Below are 22934 nucleotides of genomic sequence, written 5' to 3' on the forward strand. Positions count from 1 at the left end.
TATTAACTTCTAGGAATGAATCAGTTAGACTGAAAATTTTAATCTTCAGAATTTATTTATTAAATTATTATAAACTCTTAAATTCAGAAACCTTAAAAAACAAGGTCGAAAATTTGATCATAATGTTATGTACTAAAAGATTACTGGATATAATATAATCCAAGGAAAGCAATAAGGAATAAGCCACAAAAATCATCTTAAAATAATAACAAAATTAACAAAATTACATTACAAATGCACATTAAAAGAAAAATAATAAGGAATTCAAATCTACCAGACACTACCATCTAAGACTAAGAGCAATATATTTGTTCAAAAGCTCAAGCTAAAATACAGTTACCTCTCGAGATCACTCATCAAGAGCCAATTATCACCATGAACCTCTCTCTACAACAAACTAGCACATAATTTACACTTCTAGCATTGCTCGAAATATGGGCCAGGCCCAATTTAAGAAGTTGGCCAGAATATCTTCAAGCTGTGAATCGACTTTCCGGCCCATTGCATCTCTCATGGTCTAAAGATCACAACACACTACACAGCCACTACCAATCGTCGTAAATATAGACTGGAGAGGCAAACAATTGGTGTAAAGAATGGGGATTTCAGAAGCGAGAACACTACATATTAAAGTTACAGAAGCTGGGAGTGGATGAACAAAATGAGACTCGTTAACATTGCTAGTGCTTCCATAGTTAGTGACTGAAGGAGCTTATCTCGGGACGAGCTGCTCACGCTTAACTGTCCTGCATTGACGAACTCATTCTTCCCAGATGTGACAGATACATTTACAGCTTGAGAACCTGGAAATGAAGTTTGTTTTTCACAAAATAAAACTGAATTAAAGTTGTTCAATGGGGTTGTACGTATTTATTATACACAATGCCTTGTTCGTCCATTCAACTTACAATCGTAGCTCGCCCACCCAATTCGCTGGCGAGCCAAATCGTATACAAATATCTTATCTTTCATAACAAGATCTGCAAGACGAAGACACATAAAAGGAGGTTCAATGATTAATCACAAGTACACATTAATTCGTGGGATCAGATTGATACACAGATGCAATTTGATCTTTACAAAAAGGAGTCTGAGCATTTTACTGCCCAAGATTTGGCAGACATTCATATTAAAAAAGAAGTGTCCAAGTTCAGGTACTAACCTCCTAAAATCGTTACTCCTTCCTGAACTTTCTGAAAACCAATACACCACAATGCAGCACCATCCTGCAAGGATAGAGCAATATCAAATATTTCTAAATGATCGGTGTTAAATTATCGGTCAACCCAAAAGCTTAACTAATGGAGTTATACAGTAAAATTTGATACTATATCAACAATCTAACACTTCTCTATACTTGTGAGCTCAAGCTCAAAAATTTGTTGAAGGTTCAACAAGTTGAAATCCATTAATAATTAGGGATGAAATAACTTTACAAGGTTCAAACTCAGAACCTCCTATTCTCATACCATGTAAAATCACCAATCAACCTAAAACCTTAAGCCCAATGGACTATGGCAAATTAGTATTCTATCAACACTCTAGTCAATGTACAATTGAAGGAATGAATCTCAAACAACTTACATAAAAGCCTAGATGCATAAGATATTCCTCGGGTTTTAACACCATGGATGCACTGCCCGCGAAGTTTAAGCTAACCAGAGGAAATATCTCGCCCACACTGCACATAGAAGAGAGTTTTGCCCCGTTCAATTGTTGGGTTAGTTGAAGATCAAACTACACCTCTTTTGATATAGTTAGAAGTAGAGACGAACCTGGTGGATACTAGATAACACTGGTTGCCCTTTGAAATAGTAGGAGTTACAGACTGGGAAACAGCAGCAGTTATCTAAACAAGTCAAAAGAAAAACACACATTGATTAGTTGCATGTATAAGACAATAAGAATATTTGCTGGTTAACTTTTAAAAAGTTCCATAGTGACCTTTAACCTTTAAAATGGTATTACAACAATTCTTTTGAATACTTTCCCTCAAAATGAATGATGGAAATTGACATAGAAGCTGAGTTTTCAATGTTAATTTTATTTTTATTCCTTAACCTGTACAATTACTATGTCATAACAAGAACAAAACATTATTTGAACATGGGGAATAAACTTACAGCACTGACAAATGGAGTATATGCTTCTTCGACAAGGTAAGCCAATGTTGTCCCAGAGTCTATAATAGTTCCTCGATTTATTGAGGTTGCAAACACAGATGGATCAATTGGCAGTGTCTGACCATTGACAGAGATGCTTTGCAGATATAAGTTATAGTGAGGCCTGATATTCCAAATAGAGTTACTGTAAGACCCCCAATTATACATATTATAACAAGAGGAGTAGAAACGGGGAGACCGAGTGGAACGTGGGAACGCATAGTGAAAGAGAGTGGAACACGAAATAGAAAAGTGAGATTGAAGGAATTAGGGGTTAAGTAGGGTTTTGAGGAATATGGCTGGGTGTGAAGAATGTGGAGGAGGAAGAGTATTCTTGGAGAGAATTGCTGAGCTCTCTCGAATGTGGCAAGCCTACATTCCTTTATTGTATTTTCTGTTCTTGTTATCTTGTTTGTTTGTTGAACTTAGTTCATATTTTCCATTGGTAAAGATATAGAAACAGAGAAACTCTTGCTCTGTTATCATGGATATTTGATGCCTTGGGTTTTACTGATTACAGGGAGGAGGGACCTAACATAAACTTTCAACAGAAATACTACATTTTTCTATTTACAGAAGAACAATTGTGAAATAAAAACCTGAAACAGGTGACTCGTGCTGGATGGCAACACAAATTCATAACTTCGAAAGAGTGTCATAGCTGGAATAAAATAAAATTTTAAATTGATAGAATCTTTAATTTTACTACTTCCTAGTTTCAAAGCTAGGGTGGGATCATCCAGGAAAGGAGTAGCTTTCAGAAGAAAACAATCATCAAAGCACAACCATTTGTGACAAAAGAAACTCTACAAGTAGCTTATGCTTTCCAAAAAGTAAAATCAGCAATGAATGCAAAAGGAACATTCAAATTGGAAGTAGTCTTGGCATAAAAAATTAATCCAATAAAACGAAATTAGTTGCAACTTTTTTAATTGTGGTTTTCCAGTTGTAAACTCTCTATTTTTAGGCTTCTAAGATACTAAATTCTTTCTGAATATAATTTGCATGTGCCTATAATATTGAAAAACTGTTCTCAGAAAAGATGATCCCCTATGTTTACTGTTTTACTTTGACATTTTATTTTAAAATAACAAATTTCTAGAAAAAGGAATGATGAAGGTGGACATACTGAGAGGGCACAAGTGGGCTATACACAATGCCTGGCTCCAAAACCTCACCAAGAACCAATATGCCACCACCATTTCCTTCTCCCTTTAAACAATGGGAAAATACTTTAGGGGTTATCCCTCGAGCTGACAACTGTGATATAACAGACAAATCCCCGGGGCCAAATCCAAAAATGCCATCTATTGCATGGTCTGATTTAGTCAAGTCTCCTGATTGATAGGTGCTACAACTGTATTTAAAGATTCATACAGTAATGTCAGTGTCTTTTCAAAAAATGTAAAAATAAATGCATGTCTGCATCGAGCAAGGGGAAAATATATTGAAAATGTACCAGAGGATATATTATATTTGGTATCAATATATAACTGGTATGATGAGACAAACATTAAACTCATATTCTTCTTCATGTGCATAGACATAATAACAGTCATAATACGACAATTAGCATGACAGTGAGGTAAAAGGTTAGTTCAAACCAGATTCTGATTGAGTCTATTTGAATTACGCGTGTTAGGATATTCAGAAAGTAAAATTTGTGCGCACCCAAACTCACCCAAAAACAACACTAGCTGAAGAGTTAGCAATCATAGATTGTCCCATGACCATGTCAAAGTACATGGACTCAGATACATAATAACCTGATGTTCCACTTCCATCACCATACTGAAAAGTGTAACTGCATTGATTACTCTGAGTTAAACACTGTGTTGCAGTCGTTTGGAATGCAGAATTGCATATTGGGTCAGAACAGGAGACGAGTGAAGAACTTGATGAGCTAGAAGCATCAAAGAAATTTAGTTGAATCTGCACAGGGCAAACTAAAATAAGAATTTCAACATGCAGGCCATGGGGTAATTTAAGACTACCAAAAGAGAATATAAAAAGAAAGACTCTTACTCCAAGTCCACTTGATCTGGGGCAGCCATTGCAAGAATTGCAGTTGACCCACAATATATCGCTTCCAGTGTCGATCTGCACCGTAAATTCCATTGGAGGAGTGCCCAATTTGACTTTGGTAAAGTAAAGCCTGAACAATCCATCAACAAAAAAAAAAAAAAAAAAAAAAAAAAGTTCACTCAGAAATAAAGTTCAGAGAGTTAGTCTGATTAAATCAAAACAGAACCATCCATGAAATTCAAACGGCTATATTTGCTTTATAACATACGGCGTGAGTAAAGTGGCAAACACAAGAAATATTTAAATAAAAGAACAAGAAGAATCAAATAAAGAAGTAAAGTAGCATTTATTAATTATTACTACTCTTCCAGGTTAGAATAACAGAAGAAAAGAAAAAGGAGAATATAAAGCATTTTTTTTCAGTTTCAAGTCAATAATATCGATTCCACTATCCTTCTTTCGCTTTCTTTGATTTAATTCCATATCTTCCTCTCGCTCACTCCTGAACGACCTACCAACCGCTAAACAGAGTATCACAGGGACGAAAATATCACAAAACACAGAAATCGATAATAATCCAAGAAAAGCACAATAATCCTAGAGTTGATGATATACGAACACAACCAACTGCTAAAAACAACAAAAATCTAAAGAAATTTGAAATGGAGAGAAAAAAGTACCCAACGAGCAATGGATCGGAAGAACCTTCGACTGAGAAGTCGACAACACCTTGCAAGATTCTGGCATGTCTGAGTCGGTCCCGAGCTCTAAGGGTTTCGAGTTGAACAGGGGAAGAAGAAGGGAGAGCCCTGTACAGAGAGAGAAGTGGAACGGGGAAGCGACAGTAGACCACCGTCGCCGGCAGAAGGACGGATGCTAAGGCCAAGATCAAGTAAGAGAAGGCCCGCATTTCCGGTGGAATTTTGTGGGTTGGTTTTGAGTTGTCAAATGGGAAGATTTATGAGGAAAGATGGAGTTATGGGTTTGATTCTGCACATTGCCATGGAGTTGGGGAGAAAATATTTGGTTTTGGATTAAGAAATAAAGTTGGAGTTATAAAAGAAGCTTTAAGCTTTAAACCGCCATGGATCTGCTCCAGCATGTACAGTCCAAATTGGATGTGAATAGTCGGAAGTACCCCTTTCTTTTATCTATTGATATAAATTTATATTATATGCTTTAAATATCATTTTGGGTGTACTTGTAGGTGATTATTTAACTTTCTAAAGGTCAATTTTGGGTCTTTCCCACCAAAAAAGAAAATCTCAAATTTTGGAATTAAACCTTTTATGATTTTTTTAATGTTGCCCATTTAACATAAACTATTAAAATATCTAGGTTGGTCCTCAACTTTTGATATATATATTCATCAAATGTAAACACTTTTATTATTTACCTTTTAAGCCAATTAAAATAATTTAAAATTTTAACTTTAGTTACAACCCAATTAATTTTAATAAAAATCTAAATTTAATAAATAAAATATATTTGTTGTTTCCTCACCCCCCCAAAATATATATATATATAAACCATACCCTTTTTTCTTTTTCTTCCCTCCTAAGTTCTACCGTTCTCTGTTTCGCCCTCTCCAACACCCGCGTCAAGCTTACTATTTGATTCTTCACCTTCCCCATTGTGTACCAGCGATGGTAGATGATGCGGCTCCAGGTTCTACCACCAATGACTCGTACTGTGACGCCACCATCACTCATTCCCCGACTACTGCCCCATTCGTAGTTTCACCATTGCCAAAACGAGGTTGGGGCGATGAAGAACACCATGATGTGGTTGCTGATACTGGAGATTTATCCTCTGTGCCGTCCGAGGTCATGGAATCCCTTAAAATTGAAGACGAAACAACGCTTGAAGAACCCATAGACTCTAACATCACAGCTGTAAGTCTCTCACGTACTCCATCAAATGTGTTTAAATGGCGTCTAGGAATCAAGGACATAGGAAAAAGGCAATGAAATATGAATTTGAGGCGGAATCTTGTCATATTTTAATTGATGAAACTTGTAGGGTTTAAGCGAGGATTAAGGATAGGATTTGGTTCTTTGTGTATCGGAATTAACATGATTGAAATTTCCGACCTGCATAGATATAAAAGAACTGTTTTTAGATCGTTGACAACCGGTGAAATTGTTTTGAGGTTTTAGTTTGTGTGCTCGGTTGTATAGCAATGCGGGGTTTCTTGTTATGCTTTTCGGTTAATTTATTTTTTATTTGATGTAGGTGACAACTGGTGATACTCCATATTCATCGGCTAGTACTTTTGAGGATTTGAATCTGTCTAAGGAGTTGTTGAAGGGTTTGTATGTTGAGATGAGATTCCATAAGCCAAGTAAAATTCAAGCTATAAGTTTGCCTATGATCCTGACTCCTCCTTACAAACATTTAATTGCTCAAGCACACAATGGTTCTGGAAAGACTACATGTTTTGTGCTTGGGATGTTGAGTCGTGTTGATGTGAACTTAAAGGCTCCTCAGGCATTTTGCATATGTCCTACAAGGGAGTTAGCAATGCAAGTAAGAAGCTCTCTTTTATGTTTAAATGAATGCCATTGGCTTCTATCTATGTTAGATCTTAATTCTTCTTGAATATTATTATTGTAGAATATTGAGGTTCTTAAGAAAATGGGAAAATACACCGGGATAACTTCAGAGTGTGCTGTTCCCGCTGACAGTGCAAACTATATGCCAGTATCAAAGCGGCCACCCACAACTGCACAAGTTGTGATTGGAACTCCTGGCACAATAAAGAAATGGATGTCAGGGAGGAAGTTGGGAGTAAGTTGCGTGAAGATTCTTGTTTTTGATGAGGCTGATCATATGCTTGGCGAGGTAAGTTACTATGTATAGACTGGACATATTGTAGCATCTGTGTCCATGGGAAGCAGTATCTTCTCTTGATCTGTTATTCAAGATCATAGTTTTGTAATGTATATTTTTGTATCATTAATGATCCGTTAAATGTATTAGTTATTTTGAGTTATTGTGAGGGTGGACAATGGTAGTTATTTTTTCTTTGTCTTTTGTTTTTATTCAGGATGGCTTTCAGGATGATTCATTGAGAATCATGAGGGACATTGAGAGAAGTAGCTCTCATTTCCAGGTTTGTCTATATTATCACATAACCATTTCTAATCATAGTAATCTCATTTTTCCTTTTCTTATTGTTAAAAACTTTGTTTCAGGTGCTTCTGTTCTCTGCTACATTCGATGAGAATGTTAAAAACTTTGTCTCTAGGGTGGTTAAAGACTACAACCAACTGTTTGTGAAGAAGGAAGAACTATCTTTGGAGAGTGTGAAGCAATTCAAGTTGATATGTCCAAATGAACAAACTAAAATTCGAGTCATAAAAGATAGAATTTTTGAACTAGCAGACAAATTGGGTCAAACAATTATATTTGTGGGCACAAGAAAGAGTGCTGGAGTGTTACACAAGGCACTAGTTGATCTTGGTTATGATGTGACTACCATCAAAGGGGCAATGACCAATGACATTAGAGACAAAATAATAAAAGAGTTCAAGGATGGTTTGACAAAAGTTCTTATTTCAACTGACCTTCTAGCTCGAGGCTTTGATCAGCAGCAAGTACGAATATCAGTTCTCCATCCACTCCTCTGTTTGCTGTGATAGTATATAACGTGATGCCTTTTCAGATCTCTAATATATGTTTATTTTAGGTCAATCTAGTTATCAATTATGATCTTCCTCTTAAACACGATCCTTCTTCACAAGCAATGAAATACAGATCTTCCTCATCATCAGAGCCTAACTTCGAGGTGTACCTCCATCGAATTGGTCGGGCAGGTCGTTTTGGGCGCAAGGGTAAGTTTCCGTTGCTATTGTACTTTCATATCTATGTTTCTAAATTCTTCCAGCCCTAAACCCTGGATATGCCTCCATGTTTCTAGATTGTTGATGCTAAGCAACTTTACAAGGGTTAGAAGCAATCTTTTAAACTGGCTTCTTGGTTGTCCCGGACACTCATGGATATAAAAATTATTTATATAGATTGCGTCCATCACTTTTTTCTTGATTTGCAAACGCTTTTGTAGTATCATTTGCAATGAAGAGTTGCTAAACATACAATCTTTTGGGTATATTGTTAAATGAAAGCTCATGACTGTTGTGTGATCACTACAGGAGCTGTGTTTAACTTGCTCTGTGGCGATCAGGAAATCAAGCGAATGGACAAAATTCAGAAGCATTTTGGCTCTGAAGTAATAGAGGTAAGATTCCTTCTTTGGTTGACAACATTTGAATTCCACCCGTTTTCTGACCTATCTGGATATCGAATTTCTATCTCAGTACCTTTTGAAATGTATATTTCAGGTTAGAGACACTGATGAGGACATTGAAGCAGCCTTAAAATCTGCTGGATTGATTTGATGTATAGAAAAGGAGTTTACATAGCTAATTTCCATTGATGCCAACCACACACCAAAAAGGCGATTAAAACCTTGGAACAAGATGGATGCAGAAATGGATTGAAGCAACGCTGCACAGTTTTTGTTTTGCCTTCAACTTAACATTTGGCTTCTGAGGTATATATCGTGAAGAGTCATGCAAGTTTGCTAAATAATTTTTATCGATGAAACCTGTTGGAAAGAATAGCCTTATTTTTCTTTTCAATCTTCAAATGAAACGGAAATCAAGGATCATAGAATCGGTAAAAGCAAGCGTTTTGTAGTGTAGGTTAGCTTACGAGCATTTGATATTTGCAATTAATTAATAAAAGACATCAACTTGAAAAAACTTAGGAGTATTTAATGAAAATCAATGCTAAAATTGTCGAAACTCAAAACCTATTGGGTTTCCATTTTAAATTAAATTAATTGCAAAGAAATGGTTAGTGACAGATTGAAGTAAAAATGTAGAGGGTGAATCAAAACAAATAAAAATGGTCTGTGACAAAACTTAAATGAGAAAAAAGAATTTGTTCCAAAGTTTGAGACCAAGTAAATATTTAAACCTCTATTCTTCCCCCTTCAACGTTGCATCTCCTTGCCTTTGACTTTCAAACACATAATCAATGGAGCTCCAATGGTGGAACGCACGTCGCCAAGTAGTGCCTCTCCATTTTCTTCTTCCTTCTCCTTGTCTATATGAACCTCCGCAACCCTGCCCGATCCACACACTGGCTTTTTCAGAAACAAAAAGCTCAAAATGGGACCTTTATTGCGCCTCACAATGGCAGCTTCACTTTTGATCGGCTGCATCAACATTGTAGCAGCCGGCGACGTCATTCATATCGGTGGAAAAGTTCTCTGCCAGGACTGCACTCAGGGCTGGAACGAGTGGATCAACGGAAAGCCTCTCAAAGGTAATACAAATCAATTATTAACGAACAAGTACTTCAAAACTGAAATCGCATTTTCTAATGATGTTTATCGATGCTCTTGACCTCAGATTGTAAAGTATCTGTAACGTGTTTGGATGAGAGAAGTAGAGTGATGCATTACGCGAGCGATCTGACGGACGAATTAGGGCAATTTGATATCACTATCAACAAGTTTATTAACGGAAAGAAATTGAATCCGAAGAAATGCTCGGTGCGGCTCGTTTCGTCTCCGGATCTTGCGTGCAACGTCATGACCGATTTCGCCGGTGGTCGCTCCGGCGTTCAACTCCGGGGACCGAGCTTGGTGTACCGCGATCTTGTAAAGTATGTCCTCGGACCATTTTACTTCACTTCGCCTATGTGTGAGGAACCTGATACAAGTGGTTCCGATGATAACGACGGGAAATATTAGTGAAAACATCGTCTTTTTCAAAATTTTCTTTTTGTGGATCAATTCGAAGTTGCTGTTACTACTGATCTTGTGAATGAATGAAAATATGGTTATGAACTTATGATTGAATTACCGAACCACATTGAATGTGTCCATTAAATTTATTTCAATTACTACTTTTGAATGCTAAAAACTCGACTATCCTTTTGTTTCTGTTGTTTATCCAATTAGAACTTTTAGTTGTGCACTTTGTAGATTGTGTTCAACATATTTTAATTCAGTGGCTCCAATGGAGGAAGGGTTACATTGTTTAAGACATAAAATCTATATACCAATTTGAGTGTTCTAATCTCTTTGTGTAAAAAGTGAATTGATAGATTCGTTTTCTTAATTCTCAACTTCCATACCAAGATTGGCGCGGTTAATAGCATTAATTACAACATCTCCATCTAAGTTACATACTCAATTCATCAAACATTAGTCTATTAAAAAAAAAAAATCAATCATGTGCACTTTAAATTTTACAAATTTTTAATTTAAACCGTTAATTCATATTTATCCAAATACTTTTCTTATAATAATTACAAATTGAACTCAAAGTAAAGGGAGGAGAGGCATGAAAATGAAGATATCAATTGGGAATAAATAATCGAAATGTATTTATTGGAAAGAAAACGTGGCAAGGCCTTACCGAAGCAACGTGGAAGAGCTCCAAATTCCAATTGCCGTTTGTGGCCAATAATCTCTGCCAAATTCCTAATTTGGGAAACCCCTCCGCCGCGCCCACCCTCCGCTCGATTTTCCGCCATGGCGACTCGCCTTCCGACGACGAAGCCATTCTCTTTTCTAACTTCGAGATTATTTCCCGACGAAAACTCTCTGGCTGCCGCTCTCATCGGATCTAGCCGAAGGTGGGCGTCGTCGACGACGGCGTCGCCGCCGGGTAAATCACAGAAAACGGAGAAGAAGTTAGTGGACCGTCTTTCATCGGTGATAGACGCAGTCAACGACCGTAAACTCCCTCCAGAGCTCCGAGGCCAACGTAACTCTGTTAGGTTATCCCTGCCTTTTACTTTATATTTGATTTCCTCTATCTGATTCGTTCTTTCATTTTTTATTTTCGAGATGTAATCCTGATTGTTGGTTTTGGTTGATATTTTGTTAATTCATGAAACAGTGTCTACCTCTTTTGTATCTGAAATTGATCGTGTTCTATGAATTCTGCATTCCTTTTCTTGTTACAAAGATTATCATCACAAATACGCTTACTGAAGATTGTTATCCCCTTTATGTGATTTCATTGTCACTCACTTCCTTCCAATCCTTGAAACTTAGAGGTATTGAACTATCGACCAAATATGCAGCAACTTATTACCAATACTTCTATCTCTGTTGGAAAAAACAAACAAACAAACAAACCTTTAGTTTATGTGAACGGCAAAACTGGTCATATTCATATTATGCATGAGCCTATCTGCTATCATTATGGTTCTTGTTCAATTTCTGAAACATTTTATTGAAATTAAGTCTATCTTATTCTTCACTATGATGAACATTTTATCTTGCACTATATTGAAGAGCTTTGCTTTTCAGCTATTGTTGGGTTGATTCGTTAGGATATTTTGGACAGGTCAGAAACTGATCTGATAAATGTTGTTGAGCGAAGGATTTGGAATTCCATGGAAGAAGGGCAATTTGAGAATTTACCAGGAAAAGGAAAACCTCTGAACCTGTCTATCAATCCTCATGCTGATCCGGCAGAAGACACACTGTATCGGATCTTGTCCAAGAATGGATGTGCACCTGAATGGGTTGAACTCAACAAAGAGATCAGGAGTAACATATCCGAATGGCGATCGTCGTTGAAGAAAGCATTCGAAAGTAGAGGCAATGGTGATCATTCAATATGGACTGAGAGTAAAGAGGGTTTGCAAGTTCAATTGCAACACATAAATGACAAGGTTAGTTATCAGTTTCATGGCTTCTTGATAATGGAAGATTGATACCTAAGTTCTTATTCAATATCGTATACTTTCTAGCATGTTAAATCACTGAATCTAAAAACTTTTGATGACTGAAAATAAATTTAATATTATATTATCTAACATAACCAGAAGTTAGTTAATCCAACCATTCTAAAATAGTTCCTTGCTGGAATTCTTCTATCTCAAGACTATTACTAGTCAATTTGATTTGGGTTGGTCCCAAACTAGACCCTAGATTTTAAAATTGAACATTTGATAGAAAATGCTCGATTTTGGTCCCATTAACGAAACTTGATCACTTTTGATATTCTAATTTGAAGAAATCAAGGGATCAAGTACGAACTATTCCACTCCTTACTAATTGATTTTGAGATGAAACATCGTGTTATCAACTAGCGTTGAGTTAGTTTATGCATTACATTTCACAACCATTATAAACAATGTAGTTTACACTTGCAGGTTTTTCGGTATAACTTAATAGTTCCTTTCGGGCGCCAAATGTTTGGATTGAAATGGGAGAAAGAGATGGATCGTCTAGTAGAATGAAATAAGTTGTTTCTTCTCTTTGAGCTTGCATTGGTTTTGCTTTTCAGGTAAAATCAGCATTATTCATATCTTTAGAGATATAAAATTTGTTGGAGTCATAGAATTAAGAAGAAAAGAATTTGGAGTATGTTGGCATATACAAAATGATAGCACTTTCATAGGCGCAGCTGAAAGTTGTTTAAGAATGTAGTAGCAAAAATCGTTTCATTAATTATATGAAATGAACTTTTTAGTGAGTGTTCTCAGCATTTTTCTTTCCATATACAAATTATTTTATTTCATTTGTTATTTAATTAATTAGAAGTTTAGAATATTCATTAAATTAGAATTAACTACAAATTGCATTATCTTTTTCTTCATGAATTGTTTTTTCTCTTCAGCTTGGCGTTTATTTTTCAACTGTGTTCACTTGAATTTTTCATTTAGTAATATATCAGATAGATGCACATTTAAATTGTCTCGAGCGGGTGTACATGCAATTTAATATTATATCATCCAATAATTTTAAATTGATGTTTATCTAATAATACATACTTGTAAAGAATTTCATACAAATTTCGATTTTTCAGGAACAGTGTAAAGTCTGTCTATTGATGAAATCATTTTTTTGTAAAAGGAACCATACCAATATCGAAGCAATCAAACTATGAACTAACAATACCCATTAACCAATACTCTTAGGAAGAAAGTACGATGATGACAACTAGAGAACGTAGACAGCAAACGAAATTATAGAGAAATTAAAAGATGATTGTCAAATACAAAATGAAAGGGGGAGTGTCGATTATTTGTGGATTTGTATTATTAGTACCATTATTCAAATGATACATAGCATAGGAAACTTTTGTGTTGTTTGACAAACTGGGTGACTTGGAAAAGATGGATTGGATGAGTTAAAAAAAACTCTTATCACTTAGATTCACCAATAATTTAAATATTTATTTGCATCCTTTCACATTTCTCACAAAAGAAACTCACATTTTTCAGAGCAAATTGTAATCAAGACTCGTAGGACAAGACAATAATTCACAAAAGCAAGAGCAACCCGATAAAAGATCTGATAATTCACTAATAAAGTACAACTACATAAGAGTACAAAAAAAATGCAAAAGGGTAGTTAACTAGCAACCTTGTAAACTATGTATAGAAAAATAATGTGAAACAAAAAGAGGACAAATATCATTTTACAACGAATACAAGGAAATAAAGGAAGAACATCAAAATGAAAAAGAATCAATTTATTATCATCAGTAAAACGAACAAACATTCACTAGAGAAAAGACACGAACTTGGTAGAAAACCCATCTGGGGTTCAAATGATTTCAACCTCTAACCCTGAAAAAGAAGAGTTTGTAGCAATTGCATAAGCAGTAAAGGCAGTAAAATTCGACGGTAAGAATATACATTGACTGCCACTGTCAGGGTTCTTTAAGTTTCAGGTGGTTCTAGCAGCAAGTTGAATGAGAGCTCGCTGGTGGTAACTAATACGAAGCTTCTTGTATTTATGAGTAAAAGAACTCAAATCTATCTCTCTATCAAGAAGTTGCCTGTGCAGGTTGTCTGACTCTTCTTCTGTCTCCTTCATACTCTCTGCAAACAAAACCCTTTCATATTTGAATAACATGACGATGACCAGATTTATAGCTGATATTTTCTATGGTGTGTGAAAATGCTACAACAGGAGAACTAGAAAGTGTGTCTTCTCTAATTCTAAAAGGGAACTTCCCGACGATTCATTTTACGATGGACTAATAATGATTTTGTTCAAATTGAACTTCTACAATAACATGTAAGAGTGGATTCACAAACAGATAATCAAAAACAATTTTCAACAGGCAAACAAATCCGACCTTTTGAAATTAGTTCTCTCAAGTAGAGGATCTCAAGGAAGTTCCAAAGCACACTAGTATCTTGTAATCTTGGAACCACTTTCATGTACTAGATAAATATCCAAAGCACTTGAAAAGTTAACCCCCCAAACAAACCCTTGGAATATATCTACACTAGGATCTCTCAGTTGCGTAAGACTACTCTATTCGTTAACATAGAAAGGAAAGTTTCTTGTAGACCCGGTTTCCTTGGCAGGTTTGTTGGTAATTATCAATGATTACAAAACCCAAAAGACTACCATTACGATTACCTTGAAGTCTTCGTAGAAGTGAAGCAGGAGAACAGAGCTTCAAAATCTCCTCTTTCTTTTGGTCAAGTTCATTTAGCTTCTCCTTGGCGGCAGCCAGTTCAGTAGTCCGAATAATGCTGCACTGAGATAATATACAGAAGGGAGTCAGCATGAAGAGTGAGTTAATACTTAATACAACAAAGCAAGAAAATGCACTATCTTCTGATAATCCCATACCTGATTTCTGAGTTCCATGATACGTGGTTCCTTTTCCAAGTTCTCACCTTTTAAAGTTAAAATCACGGTTTATATTTGTTGTGTAAAGAAGTGATTAGAAGAAAAGGAAATCATAAAAGTCATTACAAAAATAAAGATATGTTACTTACTAGCAAGCTGAAGAGTCTCCTTACGCAGCTCATCTCTCAGCTGGTGACAGTTAATAAAAAATGAAAACATGAAAGACCCAATCAGGAATGGTTTAAATTTATGAAGGGAAGAAACACTAGAAACACCATTGTATTATAATTCAGTGTATAAGCTATACGATGACACTTCCATAAGAGAGACATAATATGGACCTAACAAACATCAGAAATCATGAATCAAACAGTTATTAAAATGATGGTTTTAACGCATAGAACTGGTATAGTTGCAAAGTTCCTCAGTTAACACGACGAGGCAATTAACAGAAGTGATGGCTTTGACTCTTAGACCGAGTGAAGGGGCAGCAAGCAGCTTCCCAACATAGACAAGGGCTTGATGGTTTGAGGTTAATGCACAATGTGCCGCTCAAACCCTTTTCCTCAATGCAATTGAGATATCAATCTCGATCTGCCTCCACAAACGAGGGATCCATAAAAGAAGTGATCCAAGCCTAAACTTTCCACGCTTCGGCAAGGAAATTTAATTTATATATACACGCAACATATAAAAATTTACTTCCTCCTACAATCCTATTTGTTGCCATGTTGCTAATTTCCACCTTTAATGGAAAATATGTCCAAGCTTGACAAATTCTAAGCCAGGAAAGACAATACGAGAATGAAAATCCAGTCAAGTTTTAATATGAGTTAAGAATGCATTGTGTCAGAGCTTGCTGTTCCTTTCATATGGAGAGTTCACTGTGGGACCTACAGTCCTATTTGATTACCTTGCTTTACAAAAGCCAAGAAGGATTTCTGATCCGACCTTGGAACAGAAGTAGGCACTAGAACAGAGCCAGTCTACGACAGTTATTACTCACTCAGTCTAAATGAGACTTCAGGATGTATTAGGTTTTGGAGACCAAGTTATTGCACTACCTCTAAACTGAAGTTTCTCCAAGATGAATATGCAATGCTTTGTTTGAACAAGAAATGAACTATTCATTTAAATAATATGAAGATACAGGACGAATATGCTATGCTTAAAACAGTAAACTAGGAAAGTTAACGAAAATACTCTACATTTAGCTAGTATGGAATGAGAACAGCATAACAGCATGAATAAACAAATAAAAACATTGGAGAACCTTCAGACGACCATATTAGTTATATTCTATTAGAAACAATCAAATTAACCTTCAAACTTAAATTTCTTACATTTCAGCTTCACAATTAAGGAAGTTCAAGATTTAAGGGGAAAAAGGGTAACTTACATTGTTCTGTATTTTGACCTGGTCAAGTGAAAGGAAAAATTGATTATATGTATCCTTGTCTGACAAAAGCTTTCGTAACTCATCAACACTGACCAAATTTAAAAGGGAAGAAAAAAAGGTGATCAATATCCTCGAATGATGAAACAAAGAATGTTCTAATCTCGTTCAGAAAATTCATAACTGCCACAAAATATAATATTAAACTTTTTTTAAAAAAATGGTTAACAGGACCCATAGACAAGCAAACACTATCACAAGAATGATCACTAAAAGAATGTCACCATCCAAAAAATTAAAGGAAGAGATAATAGAGTTTGGAGTTTGGAGTTTCAATTGGAAAGAAAGCAAGGAAGAAAAATGGGAGGAAACAATTTAGTGGATGGTACAGATTTTCAAAAAGAGGAGGAAAGTCAAGCCCCTAGCAATTGGAGAGTACAAAAATCTCTTCCAAATGATAAAAAGATTATTAAGACTAAAATTATTGAGAGTTTACACCAAGAGTGATCACAAATGAGAGAATCTAGAAAACAAACAAATAACTTCTCATTATTCCAGATGTTGACTTTAGCACAAAGCACATATATGAACATGATGGTAATGCCTTCTACTAAAACTTGTAGGATAAATTTGTAAATTTGCCTCTACTCATAATGTAGTAAAAACAAATTGCCCCAATTATGAAGCTGTGGAAATGACCATAAAAAACCACAATGAGAGAACTCTAGTTTCTAAAACAATTGTTGGGTGGAATATTTAAGAGTTATCTCTACAACTTATACCAGATTTCAAGCGCTGATACGATGAAAGTTTTTTTCGTTTCTAGAATCTTTGTACTGGAAGGGGAATTGAGAAACTATGCTTATTGTTCTAGAGAAGTAGGAAAATTATTTTCTTTAGAGGGGGGAAAATCCCATCTTCAATCAAATCCTATGAACACTAGACCAATCTAAAGATCAGTAGATCATCCTTGTAGAGCTCATTTTATGAAATGAAGTCTCTACATCTAGATCACTGGAGTAACAAGGACGACTAGATTTTTCTGTAGGAATCACTTGTTGGGTGGGCCTAAATAGCTGAAATGCCTACTAGAAGGCGAATCATCACACCAGTTTATTACCAACCGGCAATTTTCAGCCATGGGGAAAATTTTCATCCTTTTCCTCCATTGTTCCTATGCTCAAGCCATGTGGTTTTTTCTCTTTTCCAAGATTTCAATTTAGTTTGGCGCTTTCTGCCAAAAGCCTCAATAGCTCACAAGCAACTTTAAAGTTAGTTGTTTAAGAAAAAAGGGTGAGTTCTGCGAGAGTGTTATCAAATGAATAGCTTCAGAGGCATGACTAGAAAAACTTCAGAACTTGCATAGAGATTTCTATAGAGAGAACGTTACTAGTAGCATTACTATCTTTATTTGTTAAAAAAGAAACAACCTAATACATCTATGGAATACATGCACACACTTCTAAATACGAATGCAGTGGCTGAGAATCAAAGAAGGCAGTTGGCACAAGCATAGATTGTGGTAGTCATGGACCTTTAGTTTTACCTTTTGTCTTTCAATGCAGAAATAATGCCTGCAGCTTCAGCAGGTGAAACGTGTGATGGAGATTGTGGCCTATCAGAAAGCCTTTGTGAACTGGAATGGTTGGAGGAGGTGCTACCTGGAGTTCCAGGGCGAGAGGAGCTAACAGATGGTGGATACCATGATTGTGTGGAAACATCTGGTGGAGGGCGGACCTGTTCCTCCTGAGATCCCCTGAAGGTGGATACAAAAATAATCAAAGGTGTCAACGACTATCCAAGTAGCATAAAATAAACAAGGGATCAAATAGACTCAGATCAAATCACCATTCAACAAAAATTGTTGCAACTAAGAACAAAATATTTACTATCAACTGATCTAAGGGGGAGTACGAAGAATCCAAAGCAAAATCAGGTGAAATACAGTGTTCAGTAATTATAAAAAAATGTAGTAGTGCTGAATTCGGACGGAAGTACGTACTGTCTAAATGATATATTTTTCGCTAGCAATTAGTCCATCACACCTCATAACAAATACTGTTTGAAGAAACTGGCTCTAAGGTTATACCCTCTTTGGGACCCAAGAAATTGGCTTTCCAAGTGCCAACACGGTATAGAAGGGGGAATATGGGATTGAAAATTCTTGAACTCAGTCCGACCAAGCTCTACGCACAGTATATCTATCCCTAATAAACCTCAAACGAAAGAAGACCCACTAACATTCTCAGCGATATCGAACACCCAAAAGCTCACCTTTGCAATAATTGGAAAAAAAAAAAAAAAAACGAGATTAAAATCAAATACGGCACACATCCAGCAGACACTTGAAGAAATGAAGTTCAAACAGACATGCGCAATTAAACCCCTCAATTGACAGCCACAAAGACCTCAGACTATTTTCCAATTGACTAAAAAAATCGAGAACCAATGATGAAACCAAGTTCGATCTAAAATCAATTCGTAGGCGAAGTCAAGAAAGCAGCTTAAACAAGAAAATGAATCAAGAGTTAAACTACATGAAATTAAAGATGAAAAGAAGAAAGAAATGATACCAAAACTTGAACATGGGTCGGAAGGATGGTTGATCCTGGGGTTAAAGGATGAAATTGAGGAGAGATAATTAAGAACAAAAGCAAAACCCTAGGATGAAGAATCCTCCGACCGGAAAAGGCAAGGATCCGGCGAACAAATCAGAAGTGAAATAAAAAGGAATTTGCGTGGGCGTAATGAGTTCCTTAGCAAGGAATCAAAGAAAGTCGGAATTTTTAAGAGCAAGGAGTTTGATGATGATTAATTCGACTTCAAACACCGATGCTGTCCTTTTCTTCTTCAATTTTCCTTCGAGGCTGATTCATTGATTTGCTTCTTTTAATTAAAATAGTGCGTATAGTAAATTTCTTGGAATTTTAATGTCAAATTTTATATAGCTTTAAAGGTAATTTGTAAATTTTAAACAAATTAATCACACTTAGGGGAAATATTATGATTTGAAAAATAGTAATTATTTCGACCTTCAATAACATAGGGGAAAAGATATCTGAAGGCAAAATTAGGATATATAATTTCATTTCATAAACTGAATTTATAGATGCCTAATTACCTTGCCGTACAAACTTGGAGAAATGGGCCTTTTAACCCAACTTGGGCCGATGTTGTTCAGTTCAATCTAACTGGGCCACCGTTAAATGACCCATGATTCAAAATATCCAATTTACTCTTGAATACAAAAACAGTCGTTGCCAAATATAACGTCTTAAAAGAAGTAATTTTTAGAACAACTTACAACTAGGTGTAACTAAATAAAACATTTTTGATGGTATTGGTATGATAAGTCTTAAAATTAAGAGAATTTTATTAGTTTTTCGTTCGAGGAAGAATCAATACTATTTTAGAGATTAATTTCACGAATAAAATAATTTGAAATCAAGAAAAGCCAAACCCATTAACCCTAAGCATCAAGCAAACATAATTACAAAAACTAAAAAGGTGAGAGCTAGTGGACAGAAGTGGGCAGATTTCTTAAATGCTTTCTTTTCAAAAGAAGAGAAAATTATAGATTATAAAAGCGGTTTTTATAATAGAATAATAAAAATGGAAATGACTTCTTAATAGTTAATACAAACGTAATGTAACTAACTGAAATGAAATTAAATATGTGCTTTACTTTTCTTTTTGGAAAAGAGAGAAAATGAAATATTCATTTTTTCTTCTTCTTCTTTTCTTAATTTAGAAGGGCAGATGTTGAAGGAAAATAAAAGTATCCAATTTTATTAACTTGTTTCTACCAAAATCCTCTACATTGCTTGTTTAAATAACAATAAACATTCTACCTTTCTTCTAAAACTTTATTTCTTTTTTTTACATTTACGTAAGATTGATGAAATAGACACTCAAACATATTAAAAATATCAGAATTCCTTTCAACAATCTGGACGAAAAGCTATAATGAAAAAGGTATAGTATTATACTCTTAGCTAATATGATTGATAATAATAATAATTGTGGTTAGGTTGACAATTGGTTGATCTCCTTGAAAAATGGCTTTGATTGAAACTTACTATATTATCGATCTTTTTCAAAAATAAATTGCCAATCAAAATGTATTAAATTTAAGAATCGTAATTCAACTCGTAAGATTTAATTGAAATAAATCTTAAACACACATGTTATTACATAGCTTTAGGCTTTCAATTTAAACATGTTTAAAAACCCATTTGAATTGAATTTAAAAAATGAAGAGTCAAACTTAGGGTGCACACTGCACATATCAAAACCAAACCAAGTTTTCAGGTTTTATCGTTAATGAGATTGTGTGTACTGTGTATATTGTAGGCTAAATGGGCTTCTGGGACATTATATGAAAAACAAATTGATAAAGCATTATTAAAAATTAGGTAGATACAAATAAGATAGATGCTTTATGGTAGAGAGATCTTTTGGAGATTTGATAAATGTGATTTGAATAATAAAGTTGCAAATATTAAATGATTGATTGAACACAAGGCAAAGCAAAGCTAGTTAATCATGTTCCTTGTTTAACATTTGTGAATTACCCTAAACTTTATTACTCTCTCTCATCATCACTCCACCTTGTTCTTACACCCCTACCTCCTTTCTAATGGCCATCATTTTTCTTTTCATTCATTAAGTTTTAATTAGGTTTGAGATGTGAAAGTCTTAAAGACAAAATCTCATTTTAACTGTACCAAAACCCTTCTTCTTACATCTTCATCTTAGTTTTATTATCATTTGACACGTAAAAAATAATTAATAATCGTAAAAATAGAACTATCATCTTTCTATCAACAACATCAACTTGTTCTATAAGGTATTTTTGTTCTTTCTACTCGGATGGAGATGGAGATAGATTAGAGATTTAATCATCAATTTCAAACTCTTTCAATTAATTTCGATAATAACAAATAAAATATAACATGATTTCACATATTGATGTTTCACTTAACATTTATTTATTATATATATGTACAATGAAATTGAATATATGTTTATGTGACGGTGGAAAAAAAAAAAAGAAGAAGAATGTAACATTTAACCTAAAACTGATGTACATTCCATGATGATGAGACATATCAAAATCGAAAGTTTTAAAAAGGTAATGTTGATAGAGATAAAGGGCAATGTATTCTATTCACTCAAGTCCTTTCACATTCATTATTATGCATCCTATTAAATTCCACATCTGTACTATATGTAAAATTAAATAAAATTATTGCACACCTCTTTTTTCTATCATCAAATTCTCCAAATATTCTTTCAATCTTTTTGTTTAATTTGATACAAATTAAATTGATATTTGTAAAGGTTGAGTTGTAGAGGGAGGAAGAGAGAAAAATAAAAATAGATTGGTAAAATAAAATAGAATTGTGAAAGGAAAGTGGAAAAGTGTTTCATTACTTATATGAAAAAGAAAAGAGGTTGTTGTTGGAAGGCATATAATTTAATAATAAATTAAAAACAATAATAGAGGGGGAGAGGGAAAGAAAAGAAAAAGGGGAAAGGGTGTGTGTGTGAGGGCATATGGGGTTAATAACGGCTCCAACTGTAGACCCCTTTTGGGAACCACACCTTTCAACTTTCTTCGCCTCACCTTTCGGTGTCCCACTCACTAACTCCCTCCTCTTTTATTTTCATTTCTTTAAAATTTATATATATAAAACATTCTTCACTGACACATTGTACTTCTACTACCTCATCATTCCCATTTTACGGAATTATTCTTTTTTATAGCAAAATCTATTTTCAATTATCTAAAACACTCCTTTTCTTTTCTTCAAATTTAATATATATTTTCAATTCTACTTCTTACTTCTTTACTCTTAATAAATATTCCATAAATCCTTTTTTTGTTTTTTTTTTTCTTTCGAAAAAGACATTTCATTTCCCTCAGCTTCCAAAGTCGAAAACAACACCAACAACAATCATCATTCATTAACAAAAACTTCACCCATCTCTTCAAAAATTAGAAACAAAAAACAACTTTCACCCTCCATTACCTTACAACAACAAAGTAACAATGAGTAATTCCATGCATTTGAATATCAATTTAGTAGGAGAGACTAAATTTAAGATTTATTGAGAGTGGAATAATAAAAAAAATTAATTTTAATGGTTTGGTATGGAATAAAAATGAGGGGGGAAATGGGAAGGGGTTTTCAAATCTTAGGTAAGTGTTTTATTAAGAAAGAATGTTTATATAATATATATTTTGAGGAGTAAATTACATTACAAGCAAAGAATTAAATATTTAAATCTATACTCACAAAGGAAGGATAAAAAGTAATTAAATTCTTCAATATTTCTTACCTAACTTTCTCTTCTAGAAATTCTTTGTGTTCTGTCATCATTTACATCACACATTGATGGCCATTTATAGGCAATGTTCTTCTCATTCTTTATATAAAATCTGAAATTCAAATTATTTATAAATAATGTGTAAGATTAATTGTTTTTATCTAAAAAAAATATCATGCACATGTCAATTTCCATTGGATTCAAAAATTTCTTATTAATTTGGTTGTTTATTTTAAAATGTGTGCAAATAAAAGGATATAAAGGAAAGAAGAGATGAAGCACTTTACGCGTACTTTCCCACTAAAATCGATGCCTAACACTTCATTATTTTGTCGCATCAACTTAATGTTTTTCTTATCATAACTTTCTCAATAGTATATATTGAGTT

The 22934-nt window shown here is 34.6% G+C and overlaps 5 protein-coding genes across 6 annotated transcripts; 3 read left to right on the forward strand and 2 right to left on the reverse strand.

Annotated features, from left to right (window-relative positions):
• Nucleotides 1-179: 179 nt before the first annotated feature.
• Nucleotides 180-5242, reverse strand: LOC101204039 (aspartic proteinase-like protein 2). The gene is made up of 10 exons (XM_004137805.3): nucleotides 4868-5242; nucleotides 4188-4317; nucleotides 3844-4094; nucleotides 3292-3519; nucleotides 2124-2286; nucleotides 1776-1849; nucleotides 1585-1681; nucleotides 1163-1226; nucleotides 909-980; nucleotides 180-803 (listed from the first exon to the last, which is right to left on the reverse strand). Exons 1-10 carry the CDS (start codon nucleotides 5095-5097, stop codon nucleotides 634-636), a joined length of 1479 nt encoding a protein of 492 aa, XP_004137853.1. The 5' UTR covers nucleotides 5098-5242; the 3' UTR covers nucleotides 180-633.
• Nucleotides 5243-5714: 472 nt separating this feature from the next.
• LOC101219875 (DEAD-box ATP-dependent RNA helicase 38) lies at nucleotides 5715-8953 on the forward strand. Its single transcript, XM_004137945.3, has 8 exons — nucleotides 5715-6082; nucleotides 6423-6716; nucleotides 6804-7031; nucleotides 7237-7302; nucleotides 7385-7786; nucleotides 7879-8023; nucleotides 8342-8427; nucleotides 8531-8953. The coding sequence occupies exons 1-8, from the start codon at nucleotides 5834-5836 to the stop codon at nucleotides 8585-8587; spliced, it is 1527 nt and encodes a 508-aa protein (XP_004137993.3). The 5' UTR covers nucleotides 5715-5833; the 3' UTR covers nucleotides 8588-8953.
• A 150-nt stretch (nucleotides 8954-9103) lies between these two features.
• On the forward strand, nucleotides 9104-10123 carry LOC101220111 (pistil-specific extensin-like protein). Its single transcript, XM_004137946.3, has 2 exons — nucleotides 9104-9521; nucleotides 9608-10123. Exons 1-2 carry the CDS (start codon nucleotides 9365-9367, stop codon nucleotides 9949-9951), a joined length of 501 nt encoding a protein of 166 aa, XP_004137994.2. The 5' UTR covers nucleotides 9104-9364; the 3' UTR covers nucleotides 9952-10123.
• A 419-nt stretch (nucleotides 10124-10542) lies between these two features.
• LOC101220350 lies at nucleotides 10543-12742 on the forward strand. Of its 2 annotated transcripts, none has more exons than XM_031882675.1 (3): nucleotides 10543-10985; nucleotides 11561-11891; nucleotides 12362-12742. In XM_031882675.1, exons 1-3 carry the CDS (start codon nucleotides 10585-10587, stop codon nucleotides 12386-12388), a joined length of 759 nt encoding a protein of 252 aa, XP_031738535.1. In that variant the 5' UTR covers nucleotides 10543-10584; the 3' UTR covers nucleotides 12389-12742. The 2 variants fall into 2 exon arrangements, with proteins under 2 accessions (XP_031738535.1, XP_004137995.3); XM_004137947.3 differs by having other exon boundaries at nucleotides 10550-10985; nucleotides 12375-12742.
• A 768-nt stretch (nucleotides 12743-13510) lies between these two features.
• LOC101204280 (vacuolar protein-sorting-associated protein 37 homolog 2) lies at nucleotides 13511-19108 on the reverse strand. The gene is made up of 7 exons (XM_004137806.3): nucleotides 18787-19108; nucleotides 17760-17969; nucleotides 16217-16304; nucleotides 14967-15006; nucleotides 14818-14864; nucleotides 14602-14722; nucleotides 13511-14051 (listed from the first exon to the last, which is right to left on the reverse strand). Exons 1-7 carry the CDS (start codon nucleotides 18798-18800, stop codon nucleotides 13897-13899), a joined length of 675 nt encoding a protein of 224 aa, XP_004137854.1. The 5' UTR covers nucleotides 18801-19108; the 3' UTR covers nucleotides 13511-13896.
• Nucleotides 19109-22934: the final 3826 nt, after the last annotated feature.

The sequence above is a fragment of the Cucumis sativus genome, chromosome 3 (assembly GCF_000004075.3).
Source record: "Cucumis sativus cultivar 9930 chromosome 3, Cucumber_9930_V3, whole genome shotgun sequence".
Lineage (NCBI taxonomy): Eukaryota > Viridiplantae > Streptophyta > Magnoliopsida > Cucurbitales > Cucurbitaceae > Cucumis > Cucumis sativus.